This window comes from Psammomys obesus, unplaced genomic scaffold (assembly GCF_907164565.1).
Source record: "Psammomys obesus unplaced genomic scaffold, mPsaObe1.curated_primary_1811, whole genome shotgun sequence".
Taxonomy (NCBI): Eukaryota; Metazoa; Chordata; class Mammalia; order Rodentia; family Muridae; genus Psammomys; species Psammomys obesus.
The window spans coordinates 10935269-10953427 of NW_026585691.1; the positions used below are offsets into that span (position 1 = coordinate 10935269).

Below are 18159 nucleotides of genomic sequence, written 5' to 3' on the forward strand. Positions count from 1 at the left end.
GATAGATAGATAGATAGATAGATAGATAGATAGATAGATAGATAGATGGTAGAGAGATAGATAGGGCTGGAGAGATGTCTCAGCATGTTAACAGCATGTATTACTCTTGAAAAGGATCAGAGTTCAGTTCCCAGTAACCATATGGTTGGCTCACAACAGACTATAGTTCCAGATCTAGGGGATCTGGTTCCCTATTCAACTTTAGGTTGTGTGCATGCATGTTGTGTGAGCTTACACACGGACATATGCTCACACACACAAATAAAATGATTTCTTTTTAAAGGACTCTAATCTAGTGCTGTTGTTCTCCAGAAGTCTAGTTCTAATTTACTTAGGGAAAATATTTGAGGAAAGAAAGTTTATATGGATGTTAGAATCTACAATGTTCAATTTAGAAAGAGAGTTTCCTAACTGAAACAAGATCAGTTGTCACAGCTTTATTAGTTGTTATTTTTTTTTTTTGCAGAACTTAATACTTCTTGCCTTTAACTATAACTGAATATTTCTTTTTCTGCCACAATTATGTCATAGAACATTAATACATATGATGAACTCTGATATGCTCATATCTTTCCCCTCAGGTTGCTGATGCCTCATCAGTCCCAAGACCTTTTAATGTCTTGCCTGTGAAAACAAAATGGAGTCACATTGGCTTCCATGTTCTCCTGTTTGATCTGGAAAATCTTGTTGAACTACTGCTGCCCACTCCCCTAAGTGATGTTGATCCTTCCGGCTCATTCTATGGAAGTGACATCTTGAGGAGAGCCAAGAGCACAGTAGAGAAGAAGACACTGACATTAAGAAGAAACAAAGCGTCATGTACTTCTCTTCAGGCAGAGGCACAAGCCAAGCCCAGTGGGGACAGCCTGGCCCCTGGGGACAGCACCAGTAAATTCCCAGAGGAGAGTGATGGTATTAAAAGACAGAGGAAAATGAAGAGCTCCAAAAAGACATGCCCTAAGCTATCCAGGAAGGTCGATGCTAGCCTCACAATAGACATGGCGAAATTGTTTCTGTCTTGCATTTTGCCGTGGGGAGTGGATAAAGAGTTAGACAGCCTCTGTACCAAGCATCTCAGCATCTTAAAGCTGCAGGGCCCTGTGTCTTTGGGACTTGCTTTAAACAAAGACCTCTTCTCCCTGATGCTGCCTGGGTGGGATGCTTGTGGTACTGAAATGAAGGAGTACTCAGGAGTAAATCTGTGTTCCAGGAAAGTTTTGGACTTGTCAAATAAATACACAGCCGCTCTTCCGCACCAGACGGGAATTCCCAGAGGCCCGGAGAATCACTGTGATGCCTTGCAACAATCAGATACTATAGTGTACTTACTGAGCAGGCTGTTTTTAGTTAATAAGTTAGTTAACATGCCTTTGGATCTGGCCTGTGAAATCGACAGGTAAGAGGCGGTAGAGACACAGATGATTCTAATGCAGACATCAAGTCTGTTATGATCCCTCTCTGTGTTTAGCTATCATTTTCCTTCCTTCTGCTGGGACACAGTGTTGGAGATGCAACAACTTTTTAAATCCAGAACTCATTCAGAAAACAAATTTTTCTATTAATTCTTTGGGTTGAAGGTTAATTATATGTCTATATGTTTTAATAGTAATTCATTTAGGTTAGGGAGATGTCTCGATGCCATGCGAAGATGAAGACCTGAAATTGAGTCTCCAGCACTCACATGAAAGCTGGGTATGGCAGTGGGTGCCTCTAACCCCAGCCTTGGGGATACAGAGAGAGAGGCAGATCTCTGGAACTGGCACGAGCAATGACTCTCTGGGGTCAGTGAGAGGCCCTGTCTCAAAATATAAGGCCAAGAAAGACACTCAACACTGACCTATTGCCTCTACATGTGTATGCACACACATACACACATGTGAATATACACATAAACACAAAAATAAAATTAGAAATAGCATTGCTTCACTCAACAGATATCCATTGTATTCACATGTGCTAGAAAAATCATAGGGTTAGACGTGCAGTGAAAGCCTAGATGGATTGCCGTATGCATACATACATATGTACTTACAAACACATATGTACATATCTTATGGTTCATTTAACAGGATGTCAATTAGATCTGAACCAAGAATTCTTAAACAGGTGTTTATGATGGCTGGAAATTTCATATCTTAACTCCTACCTCAACTTGTGCTTGGCGTATTGAGATCGGGGTGGGGCAATTGTCGGTTATAGGGGAGGCACAGCTCCCTAGTAAGAGGTGGCAGCTGTCGTTTAATACTCAGCAGTTGCCATGTTGTCCCTTCACATACATGATTACGTGTTTTTTTCATTCTGATATTATTAAATCGAATTCAGTTTACCAAATGCTTATTAAAGTGTGTCCACAGCATATGGCCTCTAGAAGATAGAGAATAAAGGTTTTTGTTTAAGGCAGGGGTTCATTCAAATAATACAAACTCTACACATCAAACTAGTAAGGACCACTGGCATAAAGGAAGTGGACAAGGAGGAACGTATGTGATGTGAGTGGTGGAGGGTGAGGGGGTGAGATTCACCAGCATAGGACAAGTCCACGCTGCTGCTCAAGGGTAGGATTCAGCCTGCTCACTGCAGAGTGGGAGGTCTCTGCAATCTGTTTGATGAGAGTTCAGATCAGCAAGTGTCTGTCCCACATGCTGTGTGATGGAGCTCCTGCCCCCTGAGTGCTGCCAGTCTGTCGGAGTCCAGACAGATCTCCTAAGCTTCCTACCACAATGCTGCCACGTTCCAAGCTTTTAATGTCCACTTTCCTGGCATTAACGCAGAGACAGTGGAGACTCGGGAAGTTTCTGACTCTACATTCCTTTGTTCATCTTGAACACCCAAGTCCCACCCAGCCCTGCATACTTAACAAAATTAAGATAGACTTAAGAGCAACCTTTTTTTCTTTCTCTTACTAAACATTTATACAACAACAAGTATGCTTAAAGTAGGTTGTCAGTCTTGAGCCTGAAAACTTAGGAGCGGGCCTAGCGTTCACCATGGCACTCCTGTGTGCTGTCAGACTGTGTGTTGCCTAGACTTTCTTTCCCTCATTTACAACGTGAGCTGGGAAATGATCAATGCCAAGAAGTCTTCTCAGACTTGGGCTACCAACAATCGCCCAAGTCGGTGTAGGGTAGAAGTTTGTTTTTAATACATCTGGGATGGAAAAGCTGTTTGACGTCCTTTGGGAGGAGTCTGTGTGCTTTCAGTATGTTTATCATTAAAGTGCCGTAAAAAGTCACCAGAAATCTATCCATGCTTCAGAAAATTGTCCATTAAAATACTGGGTGTGGTGGTACAGGCCTTTAATCCTAATACTCTACTTGGGGCAAAGGTAAAGGCAGGCTGATCTTTGGTCTATATGGGAGGTTCTAGGGCAGCCAGGGATACGTAGTGAGACCTTGTCTCAAACCAAAGCCAACCAAGCAAAGCAAAGAGAAACACCAACCATTCATTTGGACAAACTCTGGAATGGAGGTGTCAGAATGAGAACTTTTCTAAGTCAGCTCTCTGAATTTGATCTATGGGGGCCAAGGTAGTATGGTTTTTTTGTTTGTTTGTTTGTTTGTTTTTGAGAAATCAAAATAATGTGTTACTGGATATGTCATATCAAGTCCTTCCAACAAATCTATCTATCTTGCCAATACTCTATTATAGTGGTGCAGGCTGAGAAACCCCTGTGTGTTTACCAGCAGTGTGTATAACTGCACTGAATTTGAAGAAACAGCCTGTGGCAGCATCCCTGGCAGTGACAGGAATAATGGCCTGGCACAGAACCTGAGGACATGCTGGGAGAGTTCCCTCGTGGATGTCAACATTGGTATTCTTAAACCAGTCATAGCATTCAGATACCTTGCTCTACGGGAACAAGACCTCTCCAGTAAAGGGGGGAGTAGGCACAGTTCATTCTCATGAGCTAATATTTGAAGTTCATTTGAGAATGTAGATAAAGTAGAGAAATTGCGTGTAGAAGGTAATGCTGAAAATAATTTGTGTTCAATCCCCAACTTGCTAACATAGTTTTGAGCCTGTGTCATCAGTTTTATTTCTCAAAGAGTTTTACTATAAATTTAAAGTAACACCCCTTGAAACTTTTTTCTCCCAACAGACCCTTCAAAATGGAGTCTGTGCACAACAAAGGAAAATTCCCCGGAAGTGATATTTTGAATACATCAAGTTTCTACGGACACCTAAGAAATGGTAAGAGTCGCCAATGGTTCAGATGTGTTCTGGTGTATTTCTCACTGTTAGATAAAATGACAGTTCCGTAACTGGATGCCAACGAGTAGCACTGTAAAATGCATAGACTGCATCCATGGGTCTCTAGACTTCCAAGCATCTGAGAGTTCCCGGCAGATGAAATGTTGCACAGTAAAGTCCTGTGTAACTTATTGGAAGATTCATTGCATCCATAGCTTTTAATAACCACGCCCCCTTCCCAAAAGCTACTATCAGAGAGTTCTCTGGCTATTTCAGGAGGTTATTTTTATCTGCATAACAATCTCAAATTCTTCTGAGTAATCGTCTCTGCCTTTAGATTATATTTTGATGCCAAATTTGCCTCTCCAGGTCTTAGCATACCAGGGACCTTTTTCTCAGTCTTGTTTCTCAGGCCAGAACATCGGTGCCATTGTCCTACTTTGTCTTCTTTCAGTCACCCAGAGTCTGATGCTTCTACCTACCCATGGCCACACCCCAAGTGTGAACCTCTGCTCTGATGTGCTTGTTACCAGGATGGATACAGTGGCTCCCTAAGCGCCCCCTACTCCTGCCCTTCCCCCTTACACTCTTTCCAAGTGGGAGCTCTTCTTCCTCTCTCTGTTTCTATCTCTCTCTGTGACTGTCTCTCTGTCTATCACTCTCTTTCTCTCTGTCTCTCCCAAAACCTTCCACTGGCTTCTTTTTCACTTGAGACTCGAGCTACATCACTCCCATAATCCCAAGGCCCTTCCTAAATTGCTCTACCCACACATCATGCCCTGGCAGAATGAAGTAGCACCTACTTTTGCCTCTTTATCCTTAAGCAACATGCCACGAAGGTCTCAAGACCTCAGCATTGGCTCTGCCTTTTCCTGGTTTGTTCCTTCCTCTGGTGTCCATAGGGCCCTGCCTCCTATCCTTTGATCATCTTCATCCTCCAGGTCTTCTTCAAATGCCTCACCTTCTCTCTACAACATCCCATCTCTTCCCCCATTGTACCATTCTCCAGGTTTTTTTTTTCCTGCTAATAATGATGTTTTCCATTTCTATGACAGTCTCATTCATTATTGTATTTAGCGCCTAGAAAGAGTTGTGCAATTGTTCTGGATTAGTATATAACGAAATCAATAAGTGAGTAAGCGTAAAAGATACACACTGGCTAGAACAATGTTTGAAGATATGAAATAAAACAGGTGAGTTGAGATTAAGGTCCAGCTCTGAAGATCACTCTGGATACACCCTTGAGACTGTCTTTCACTTTTATTAAATCCCTATTTAAAATGAGAATAAGTTTCCTGGCCCAATGCATGAGCTGCCTCTGAGGCTAAGCATGCCTGACCTGTGGTACACAGTGGCCTACTAGACCACTCAGAAAGAACATTTACATTTCTTTCTAGGAAAGTTTACTAATAATGTTCAATTCAATTATGCTGTCCTGGTGTGTTTCAAGAATTCTGTTAATGGTTTGCATATGAAGTCCCACTTGATATATAAAAAACACTTTGCATTAAAAGTATAAGAAGGTTCTGTTTTTTTCCCCTCTGGGGACAAAACAGCGCTCCTGAAAATTAGATGGGTTAATGATAGTCAAACTGCTAATAACCAGAGAAACAGCAGTGGCATGTAGATCTGACTCTTTCCCTCTCCCCGTCCTTCTGTCTTCATCAAATCAGTCTTCATTTTTGTGACGTTGATAGTATCCCTTCTAGGTAGACCAAGACTGGTTCCTTGTCTTCTTCTTCATATATCAAAGTTCTTAATAGAGCTACTTCCTCAGTTCAAATTTTCTGTAGGACTAGGAAAAGGATTTGAATTTAGGGCTTAATGTACACATTTCCGTAAAGATGACACAACTTACCGGATCCAAGGATGCTTTTGTTTCCCCCTGTGGGTCTGCAACTCAACAGCCTTGAGAACTAGTGTTACTGTTGTGTCATGTTAGTGTTTAGGTTCCATTTGCAGCCATTGACATCAAACTAGAGAGCCAGGGAGATGATTGGGTAGGTAAATGCTTGCTGTGCAATTATAAGGACCTGAGTTCAAATCCGCAGCACCCACATGAAGTCAGGGATGGTGGCACATGCTTGTAAACCAAGTGCTGGCAAAAGGGACACAAGGGGACCTGTGAAGCTTACTACCCAGCCAGCCAGTGAGCCCCACTTTCAGTGGGAGGCCCTGTCTCAAAAGCTACAGTGGAGAACAATTGAGGAAGACACTGGATGTCCAACTCAGACCCACATAGGTACACATATGCACATCCCTGCCCCCAAAAAGTTGAAATAGAGACAAATGAAGACTTTTTTCGTAATAGATAGAGAGATGAGTGGAGAGGTACAGGAAAAGACTTACTTCTTGGCAATTGATTTTTAAAGCTAAACCCTAGAAAGTGAAATAACACCAGCGATGTCTTTTTTTTTCAAAGCTTGACAGGAACCCGTGCCCACTCCTGTTAGCAGAAATGGTGACTGAGTAATGCTGACAAGGCTGGGATGTTTTCTTTTCATCTTTACCCCTGAAGTTGCAATTAATTCTATGACTCCCTGACACTGCCAAGAAAAGTTGGCTCTGGTCTCTCTATCATATTAAAATTTTAACATCGCATTAAAGCACACTGTGAAGTGCCCCACGATGCCAGTAAGTAGTTACAGTTGAGACCAAGACTTAGCTTTGAAGGTGAGTCACAAGGTCAGCAAGATGAGAGAGGAAGAGGGGAGAGAGATCAAAAGAAAATCTCCTCTTCGGCACTTGTGGAGAAGTGGGAAGTGTGTTCAGAATGAGACCGTTCTGGAGCACAGGTCTTGTGTAGCATGGCTGGCTGTTTCAAATTCATATCGCACACTCCTTTAGAAAATAAGTCATAGCGATAGGCAAGCATTTATTATCAACTTCTATGTTCTTAATTTGCTTTATACCTGGTATGTTTATTCCACCACCATTCTTTGACCACTAATATGATTTAATGAAGTAAACCTGTACAACATAGTATGTATGAAACTGTGTCTATAGAAAATATAACGGGTAAACACAAATCTCAATAGTTATTACCAGAATTTCAGACATGTGAATTAACACCTTAATTCTAATAGACAGCTTTAGTTGCAGTATTCCCAACAGGGGAAGCCCCCATCATGATTCCCTATGTTCCTTTAGAACCCGAGATCTGCGTGATGCCTTCACCAACCAGAGAGCCTTAAGTGATTGATTTTTTTTTTTCATTTAGATGATTATATATATATTTTTTTCAATTAATGAAAAGGTGCTTTTATTTTTTTATTAATTGCTCTGTTGTGTGGTCAACTGCTGGTCCCTGTATTGGATCAATTTAAATAGAACAAGCCCTTTTCACAGTTAGAACTTCCTGATGGACTGAAGGCAAAGATAGAATGGGTATAGAAGAGGACAGTCTTAGAAGAAACGATGTCTCACAGACAGCGTGAAGCATTGGGAATTTTCCTATTGGTAAGAGATGAGTGGCTGGGTAGGGAACAAACCAATACAGAGTCTGGTTTTACCTACAATGGGTACCGACTCATGGCGAGCCTGAGCTCTTTGTAGGAGGAGGTCAGACACAGAAAAATCTGGTGCTTTTTGTCTAAGTTTGGCAAAGAGGTGGAAAGGTGAATTAAGTATATAAATAAATGTGATTAGACAAGCATCTGTGTCTGTCTGACTGTTCTGGCTGTACCCGAACATCATCTGAGATCTCACAGTGTTACTGGCTGCGGGTTCCCAGCCTCGGACCTGCTAAATCACACTCCCTGAAAGGTTGAACCTGAGCACTGGTGCTTGTGAAACAAGCTTCCCCGGGTGGTACTAATGTGCAGATAGCATCAGGGACTGAGCATGGGTTGCATTAATAAGATGCGTTCTCTGCATTTCTAGGTAGGAGTGAGTGTCACACACCTGAGGCTGACCTCTCGCTTTTGAAACTGATCTCCTGCTGGAGAGATCAATCTGTACAGGTATGACATCATCCACATGCCTCGTGTTATCTGAGGGGATTCCTGCTACTACGGTTCGTCGAGTCCCCCTCTTCCCTGGGAATGCAAGCAGGCAGTTATTCTTAGCCTGCGGGATGGCTTTCTAGAGCATTCCCTTCACTGAGCTTAACGCAGAGACAGGGATCTGGGTAACTACAGTGATGTCTCATAACGATGCAGGAAGGTGGGAGCAGAGGAGAGTGGTAGGGGGAGGTGGGCTCATCCTAGAAGAAGTAACCCCTTGTCTGACGGGAATTCTCTTTGAAGCAGAATTAGCTATTATTTGTGCTGTGACTTGAGTTGGCCTCTTTTGGGGTGATTTCCTTACATGGAACTGGCTGATTTGGAGACCATTTTTGTATGATGTCTTGTTCACATCTCTCTTTTAACTTCTTTGGGTGCCTGATGGTTGCTGGTAGCTGCACAAGTTTTCTGCACCACCTGAGAAAAATAAAAACAGCATCATTTTTAGACAGAGTAATTAGAAACCCTTCTGAAGTGCCCTTTCAGAATCTTGCACATGAATATGACCATTTTTACTTCCATCCTCCAAATCACCTTTGTCCATCCTACCTCCTCCTCACAGCTCTCTCTCTCTCTCTCTCTTTGTCTCTCTGTCTCTCTCTCTGTCTCTCATGTTTGTCTGTGTGACTGAGGGTGTGGAGCCTGTTCGGCTGAGCTGTGGGCACAAAGCAAAAGACAACGATGCTCCCCTTTCAGAACCTACCGATAGCTAATAGTTTGGAGGTGAAAGACGAAGCCCTTGGCTGAATGTTAATTGGTTAGGCGTGGTGTGAGCCCAGTGTAGGTAACTGTAGTTGAGAGCTGTTTTTGCTCGGGGGACTGGCACTCTCTAGCCCTTCACCCTATCTGTTGGCTCCTATATATGCCCCTCTTGCTCTTTTACAATGTTCCCTGAGCACTAGAGGGGGTGGTATAACCAACTTCTTTAGGGCTGGTTCCGCATCCGCAGCTTGGGCAGCTTTGAGTCTAATCATTCATTAATGGCTACTCATAAAGAAAGACATTCGATGTTAATCTTAGCACAGCAGGATGATATTATTCATGGAAAAACTCAAAGCAAAGCAAAATTCTGGGCTTTGGATGTTCTCTTTTACAAGATTCCTAATAGTTTGGACTACTGATATCATGTAACTCATGAAAACAAAAACTGCCCCAGGTAACCGAAGCCATACAAGCAGTCCTCTTGGCTGAAGTTCAACAGCACCTGAAGAGTCTGAGAAGCACGCCTGTCAGTAGTCAACCGCATCCAGTGGCAGAGCGCAGCATCTGGGAGAGGGAGCGGAGCGCGCCAAAGACGGAGCGGGCTGAAGAACTGGAGCTGCAGTACCTGGGGAATGTTTCACCCCTGAAAAGTAAGTGAGCAGCTTACCTGCTTGCTCTTTCAGCAGCGCTTTCGTACTTCCTAGAATGCACTGGAGAATGTGAGTGTACAGTGTGCCGTTCCCACAGGAGCGGGGCCATATCCCCGCATGTCTGACCTGTTCTTCTAACAGTTTGCACCATATCATTACTAAGCTACTGAAGAGCATCTGGATTCTCTTGTATCACAGGTATTTTATAGAATTCCCTTGAGGACCTGAGTTCTAATCTTTGGTGCCCTCATAAATATTTGGAATCGGCAGCGTGTATCTATGATCCCAAGGAAAAATGCAGGACTCCATCATGGCTGTCCTGTTTCTCACAGGAAAGGAAACGACCAGGTTTCTTGAATGAGGTTTCTGTTTCTTGTACAGAATGAGGTTTCTGTACAAGGTGCCTATGGGAAGCACCAGGAACCAAGGGATATGGAAATTTAAGTTAGGTATATTTGAACTCCATGATTTTGCAACTTACTCATTTTGCAGCATCTTCTTAGGTTTCACGGTGTGTATTTTATCTGTGGTCTCAATATTTGCACATCTGTGCTTCAGGTGAGGGCGGCACACCTTTATCTGAGTTTACATTTTCCAACTAAGTGCATTCTGTTTTTCTTTGATTTGCCTAAGAAATTGTATAACAAATACATTCCAGAGTAGGACACTTTTGTTAACATTTATGTATTTTTATTTTATGTGTATATGGTTTTTGCCTTCATGTATGTCTGAGCATGTGCATATTTAGTGTCTTCAAAGGCCAGAAGAGGCCACTGGACACCCTGGAACTGGATTTACAGAGGGTTCTAAGCTGCCATGTGCGTACAAGGAGCCACACTTGGGTTCTCTGCAGTTTTTAACTGTTAAGCCACCTCTTCAGCCCAAGACTCATTGTTTTAAATATGGCAAAGGTTTCAGGTATCAGATGTATTTTGGAAGTTGTTTTCTGTTATGTTTTCTGTGCGTGTGTGTGTGTCTACAAATGTGTGGAGTCCAGCGCATAATCTCGGGTGTAATTCCTTAGGAACTATCCATCTTATTTTCTAAAACAGCATGTCTCTGTAAACCCAGGCCCTGTCAGGATACAAGCATGCTGTAATGGTCCTCTTGGCCCTGCTTGGCCAGCACTGAGATTACAAACACATATTCACAGGTAGCTTTTCTGGTGGATTCTGGCCACCCTGCTGGTATGGAAAGTGCTTTACTTACTAAGCTACTTCCTAGGGCCTCCCTATACATTTTTACAGTACAGACATGTTAGTTGAACAATCCAAACTATTATATTAAATAAAACATTTGGTGCAGGTGTGGAGGCTCTGTAGATAAAACTGTCCCTTTGGAATCACTGGCTAGATTGAAGTTTCCTGTTAAGTTATGTGGTGGGGGGAATAGGGATGATCCCTTGGAGATGAAGATTGAACTGGATCTTCCCACTTGCTCCACGTTCAAAGGCTTACCAAGAAAAATCAAAGAAAAAAAAAAACATTTTTTTGTGGTTTTCTTTACATAGAACCAAGAATTTGTCATAGGCATCTGTTGAACAGGAAGTTGGATGGTTCTGACGTGAACTGGTGTAGTCTCTTTGGAAAACATTGTGAAAGATTCTCGGGAAACTAAAATTAGGATTAACCTATGATACATCTACCCAACTCCTGTATAAATTCACAGGAAATGAAGTTTTGATACTAAGGAGGAACCTGCATGACCATTAATCCCTTATTTACAATAACTAAGAGATGGAGTCAACCTAGGTTGCTGTCCGGAGACAAGTAGGTGATGATGGTATGATCTACAGTGAACAGGGGAACGTTACCTGACAGTAAAGGATTAACCTCCCTTGTTTGTGGAGAAATCGGTGAAACCCATGGACATTGTAGTAAGTGAAATAGGCCAGACATAGAAAGGCGAATACCATGTGTCCTCTCAAATGTAAAAGCAATTATCAATCACCTTAAACATAGTGTAAATGTTACTAGAGAGGAGCGTGATGAAGGTCATGAGGATGGAAGAGGAATGAATAATACATTTGTGTAGATGTACACAAACTACACCCATGTAGAGAAAAGTATGAGTTTCTTTCCTTTAATAAATACAATTAATACTCTTTATTGTACAAATAAATTATGTATTATTCCCTTCAAAATAAAAAAGTAAAATAAAAAGAGAAAATCTTGCTCAAAGCCTTACTGTCAATGAGTAATACAGCCACATATCCCATAGAGTCTCTGCTAAGTTCTTCAACTTTGCATGGCATCATTCTCCAATTATTCACAATTATTATTCTCATCTCTTTCTCCAGTTCTCTAGTATGACACTCTCAGAGGGAGGCTTTTGTGAGTGAGTGAGTGAAGTGTGTGTGTGTGTAAATGTATGTGAGAGAAAGAGGGAGGAATTGCTGGTATTCAGCTATGAAATGTCCCCCCAAGGCTTCAGTGCCCAGTGGATGGCCCTGCTTTTGGAAGGATGTGGAGCCTTCAGAAGAGCGGGCTTCTCTAGATCATTGAGGGTGGGCCTTATTTTTAGTTCAACCCCTATTTTTTATCTGCTCTCTGCTGCTTTATTTTTTTCACATCATAAATTTATAACCATAAAGCAGCAAAAAGCCCAGACACTTAATAAGATAGAAGGAAAAAAAAAAAAAAAAAAACGTTTAGACCGAATCAACACATATTAATGCCTTATCGGTACAAAGCTTTTACACCAGCAATTCATTTGTTTCTAAAGGCCTTCCTTTGGAATATACATTTATGCCTATAAAGATTTTAGTGGTTGAAATATCTAAGGAGTTTTACTGAAAATATCAGCTGGTAAATGTTGAAATACAGAACTTCTAGCATGGATACGTTAGCTTAAAGGGAGAGGCAATAGGTATGTCGGAGGGAAGAGCAAACCTTCATGAGTATACACTGAAGTATTCAATAGACCATCTCGTTGAAATGTCAAGACAGTCATATTTCAAGTAGATGTCAATTGACTAAGAGAAGTAAAATGTTATATGACATCTAGTGTGTATACATATTTGAGAAAGGCATGTAGTAAAGATATGTACTACTTTTCTCAAAGACACTAGAGGTTGTTTGGGCTTAATGTTTGTATACCCTGTCTTATTTTTAGCTCCATATAAAACCTCAGCCTTTGTATTTATAAGCTCTGCTGAATCCCTCTGCTGTTTCTGGCCTCTGAATTGCCTTAAAGCTTCCACTACCCTTGCAAGGCAGACAATTTTCTGTTTTGTTTGTTTGTTTTCTTTCTTTCCTAAAAGTTGTTTCATTTTCCACAGAGGTTGAGACTCACGGTTTCCACCTTTGTGTATGAAAAGCTGGAAATGTCATCTTTTTAAATCTGAGACATCAGAATACCAGCCTAGCTCAGCTGTCCAGAGATGATAGTGTCAAAGAACAGAGTCAAGTGTTTACTTGATAAAGGTTTGCAAGCCCCATAGCATTGATTATTGTACACACACACATTTAAATTTATTGACAAAGAAAAAGTGATCTAGACTCCCTTGCTGAAATCAATGTTTTGTGCTATTGTTCTCTGGAGCGGAGGCTGGCCTCCTGACACAGATCATTCAGAACTAGGGATGGGGCTAATCTGTCCTCTTCTCTCTTGTCACCCAAAGCACTCTTCCACCTAGCAGCCAGTTGGAAGTATTTATTGAATAGAAGAATAAACAGATGAGCATTTGGAAACTTTGTTCTGAAGATTCAGCCAACTCCTAGTTCGTAAGACAGGGCAAGGATGAGACAACCAGCTGATCTTTGTGCTCTCGTTGCCAGGATTGATCTTGATACACACTGAAGTTTATGTTCTTCTAGAGGCATCATCCCAGGGACATGCCCTGTACACAAATCAGATTCACACACTCAGGCACATGTGTGTGTGTTGTGTGTGCACACAAGCACACCCAGAGAGAAACACAGGGACACACACAAACACACAGAGATAGACACAGAAATCTAGGTCCTCTTCTATTTGGTGACCATTTCAAGTTACTCTCCTTCTGATACTTTTCAGAACTTCATCCCAACTTCTGTCCAATGATTTGATTTCTCATCTCTTCTAGCTTCATCTGAGATGTTTGTAACTTCGAGATCCCGTCAGTTTTTTTGTTCCTAGTTTTTAAACATGGACTTATGTGGACACTATTCATCATTTTTACAAACAGGCATCCTGAATTGAAGCTGGAAGTCTGTAAGCTTCAGATAGTTAAGTGTGTACCATTTGAAAAATTTCAGGAACGGTTTCTAGTATTTCTCTTCACTACATGAACATATTTTGATTTTGTGAATGGAATTCACCAGAGCGAGACAATATTGACATATGCAGTTTGAACTTCTTATGTTGCTATCCACAAATAGTCTTTCTCCATGGTTAAGTCCTATGACCTAAATCGTGAGACCATCTGTTACACCACCAGCTTCCCTTATGCCATTGACTTGTGTGGTTTTCAAACTGCTTAGCTTGGATGGTCTCATTTACTTTTTGGTTTGACCCCCTAGAAGCATGCAGCTCTTTCAGAAAGTCGGAGCAAAATACCCATAATGCAGTGCAGACTCATCCAACCACCTGTTTGCATCACTGGCATGCCCGGTGCCCTATGTCTGAGGCACTCATCCTACCAGAAGAGAGGGAAACGAACAAACCCCTCTTCCTTTCTGTGGAAGGTGTTTAATGCCGCCAGCTGCCCTGGGGTAAGCTGAGCTAGTCATTCCTCAAGAATCAAGATCTCAAGGGTTCCAAAAAGTGAAGTCAGAGAAAGAACAAAGTCAGGCCCTACAAAGTATCCATTTGCCATTATCTCCAGGTGGCTTGTGGTCAAATGATTATCAATTTTCTGGTCTTGCCTAAATTTCACTATTTTTTTTAAGATTTATTTTTTATCTGTACAGTGTTCTATCTGCATGTACACTTGCACACCGGAAGAGGGCGTCAGATCTCATTATAGATGGTTGTGAGCCACCATGTGGTTGCTGGGAATTGAAGTCAGGACCTCTGGAAGAGCAGTCAGTGCTCTTAATCTCTGAGCCATCTCTCCAGCCCTAAATTTCACTTTTTTAATGCCTGAAGAAAAATGCTAAAGTGTTTTATCTATCTATCTATCTATCTATCTATCTATCTATCTATCTATCTATCAATTATTTATTCATTTACTTATTTGATTTTAATTATCATGTGAAATAATTCTCTGCACTCTTCATTCAGCAAACAATCAGGGCATGTTCGCCAGCTTGCTAGCTTTCCTATGCTGTCTTGAACTGTTAGAACATGGTGTAAGACATGCCGTGCTCCTATCTGATAATCCTGGAATTGTGTTTTTTGTTTTGTTCTAAGTGTTAGAACATCACAGAGGAGGATGCAAAAGATGGAGTTTTAACCAAAAAAAAAAAAAAAAAAAAAAAAAAGTAAGTCTACTAAGACATAAAAAAATGAATTTCCTTCTAAATTAACTTGAGCCTTTCCCAAGGAAAGTATCCCCGGTTCTCTATTTCCAATGGTTCTTTTTAAGTGAAAACAAACATTTAGAAGAGTGAGTTACGCTCTCCTCAATGTCAGCAGCAACCCACTGCTAATGTATTTATGCTTATAAAAGCCTAGCTTATATATTAGTCAAAATTATAGTTTGATGAATGCAATGTTTTCATAAATTGAAGATAATCATTGCATTGGACCCCATAGTAAATTTGTTTTAAATATTAGTTTATTATATGTGTCGGCTTGTATTACAAATATTTCCAGTAAGCAAACACAAATCATTTTTATATTTAGCATTTAAAATGTATCTTAACTTGACTGTTAAAACATCTATTAAATATTCAATTAAAGTGAGGTTTGATCCTTTTATTTTATTTTATATTTTTAATTCGTGGTCAGGTATTCGGGAAGCAAGCTAGTAAGATGTTCCTGACACACAATTTGCTTCATTCCTTGTTCTGTGTATTTTGTCAGAGAACCCCTTAATGTAACAGAAATCAGATTTGGTGTGTATTTTTGCACCAAATCAAATTGTGCAGGCGCCACCCTCAGCTTTCTCCAAAACATGATAAAGGATTAGGTTCCACCATGGTTTAGCTTAAGAAAGCCACACAGCTCTGGAAGAAGCTCATTCTGGGAGAGCAGGGCTGTTTACTGGAAACCGTAACACACAGTCCCCAGTGCAGAACAGGACTTGGTAAGCTAACGGGCCCGATGTTCTGACTCCTCCTGGAATGCCACTGTATCTAGCTTTTCTGGCTATTCTGCAGGCGTAAATCACAAATATAAAAGATGTTGGAAAGATGTAAGAATGAAGCTGTGGCACAGTGCTGACTGATTGTGAAAAGCACTTAGGGCGTACCGTTAGCACGGCGTGGGGAGGGGAGACATCAGGAGCTGCCGTCTTTATTACAGTTGGCAGGCTTCCCTCCTTTGCCTCATTCACTACAGCTCCACTCCCTCCCTCCCTCCCCAGGCCTCACTCTTGCAAGTTCACAAACCCTAATTACAAATTACAACATTTCTAATCTGTTATTTTTAAGGTGTAGCATTAATACCCGTTTATACCTTTTTTTCAAATCCAGTAATTAAAAAAAAAAAAAGTTCAGTAAAACTTCATAGGGTTTTTGTAGTGCAAAGTGCCACAATAGATTACAACTTCTCACCTTATAGCCAGTCCTGCAGGTGGGAGCTATTTGTCCATAGAGACAAGGCTGTTTAAATGCCAGAGGAGGGGTGAAGAGGTGGCTCTGGGGGAAGAAGTGTTTGCTGCTTTTGCGGAGGACCTGGACTCATTTTCCAACACCTACATGGGAAGGCTTACAGCCACATGCAGCTCTTGTCCTAGGATATTCAGTACCCTCTGGCCGCTGTGTCCACCTGATGCATATAGTCATGTAGGTACACACTTAAAAATTAAATGATAGATATATACTAAGCAAAAACAAAACAAAACAAAACAAAAACCAAAAAACAAACAAACAAACAAAAACTATTTCTTCACTGTGAGGTAAACTAGGTTGATTCCATTGTCATTTGGGGTTGTTATTTGAGCTAGAAGTTGATATTTTACAAAATACTAAATAAATATGTCATTTTCATCCATAGCTTCCATTTTACCAATGAAAACCACAGAGAATTTTAAAGATTTCTGCTAGTGACTAATTCTCTTCTGTCATTTGAGAAATGATCTAAAAATTGCAATTTAAAAAAATGCCTTACATATCTGAACCACCCATAAAACTGAAATAACTAACAAAGAAAGCTGTGTCTCATCTGTTGAATTTGTAATTACATATTTTTAATACTTGCGTTTTGTGATATTAAGCTTGGAGATGAAGGATGTGATCTGAAATGAGGCAGTGATGACAGTCACCTCAACTTTTGATCTCAACGTTAGATTTATCCTTTTTTCATTGAGGCAGGGTCTCATGTATTCAGCTGGCCTCTGACCACGAACTGCAGATCCCTGGCCTCCACCTCCTAAACCCTAAGATTATAGGCTCTACCCAGCATGCCTGGTTTATATCATTCTGGGAGTCTAACGCCTGGCTGTGTGCATGTTAAGCATGCTCCCTACTTTCTGACCCTCTAATTCATTTTGATGCACAGCTCTGGGTGGATTGTAGGAAAAACATCTGACTCATCTCGATAAGCAGAGGCACATTTCATCAAGAGCATTTGATTGGAGAACTTTGCATGAACAGGATTGCTTTGAACTAACATTTTACACACACACACACACACACACACACACACACACACACACACGAAACACCTTCTGTTCCATTCTCAATGGTACATCTAATAAGTTAAAAAGATAAAAACAAATTAATCTTGTATCTCCAGGAGAATAATTCTCTGATAGCACGAAGCAATGTTTACTATTTGAGTTTATTAATAATTAGCATAAATTTTGCATTTGAAAAAAAATGAAAGTATTTAACAAAGTATTTAATACGTTAACAACACGGTAAAATTTTGAAAACTTAATCTGAGCCAGACACGGAAGTCTCTATAAAAACTTATGAGAAGCCCTGCAAGTGTCTGCATGCTTCTTCTGCCTAAGCCTAAGCTCCTGGAATGGAAGTGGTAATCTCAGAAATGTTTGCCAAATACCCCCACTTTAGTTGTAGATGAAAGCAGAAGGGACTGGACGCAGCCTCGACTGGTAAGGTGCTGGCCACGCAAGCTTGAGAACCTGATCCCTGGAACCCATATGAAAATAAGCCAGGCCCGTGACACGTGTGTGTAACTCCAGCTTTGGAGAGGCAAAAATGGGCAGCCATCCTAAATGAGTAAGTGATCCCAGGCCAAAGAAACCAAACAAACAAACAAACAAATGAACAAAAAGAAGCAAGGTGGACCATGTCTAAGAAATGACTCCCAAGCTTCTCCTCTGGCCTCCACATTCAAGCACACACATGTGCACATACACACACACACACACACACACACACACACACACACACACACACCAGTCAGGTCTCCCGGTGTGATCTGAATGACCATGTCCCTTTGAACGAGCCCTTACAGTCTTCAGTGGTCTCTGCTGCGCTGTGGATCTGTACACTCTGTTAGTGCCCAGCTTGTGCCAAGCAAGCTGTCGGCTTGAAGGGAGAGAAGAGTTCCAGGAA

At 41.2% G+C, this 18159-nt stretch overlaps 1 protein-coding gene across 1 annotated transcript in view; it reads left to right on the forward strand.

The window, feature by feature from the left end:
- Nucleotides 1-18159, forward strand: part of Wdr72 (WD repeat domain 72) — a 171803-nt gene that overhangs the window by 97203 nt on the left and 56441 nt on the right. The window contains exons 15-18 of the mRNA XM_055598804.1: nucleotides 582-1396; nucleotides 4100-4191; nucleotides 8074-8153; nucleotides 9352-9547. Coding sequence (XP_055454779.1) covers nucleotides 582-1396; nucleotides 4100-4191; nucleotides 8074-8153; nucleotides 9352-9547 — 1183 coding nt within the window. The remainder of the gene's footprint in view (nucleotides 1-581; nucleotides 1397-4099; nucleotides 4192-8073; nucleotides 8154-9351; nucleotides 9548-18159) is intronic.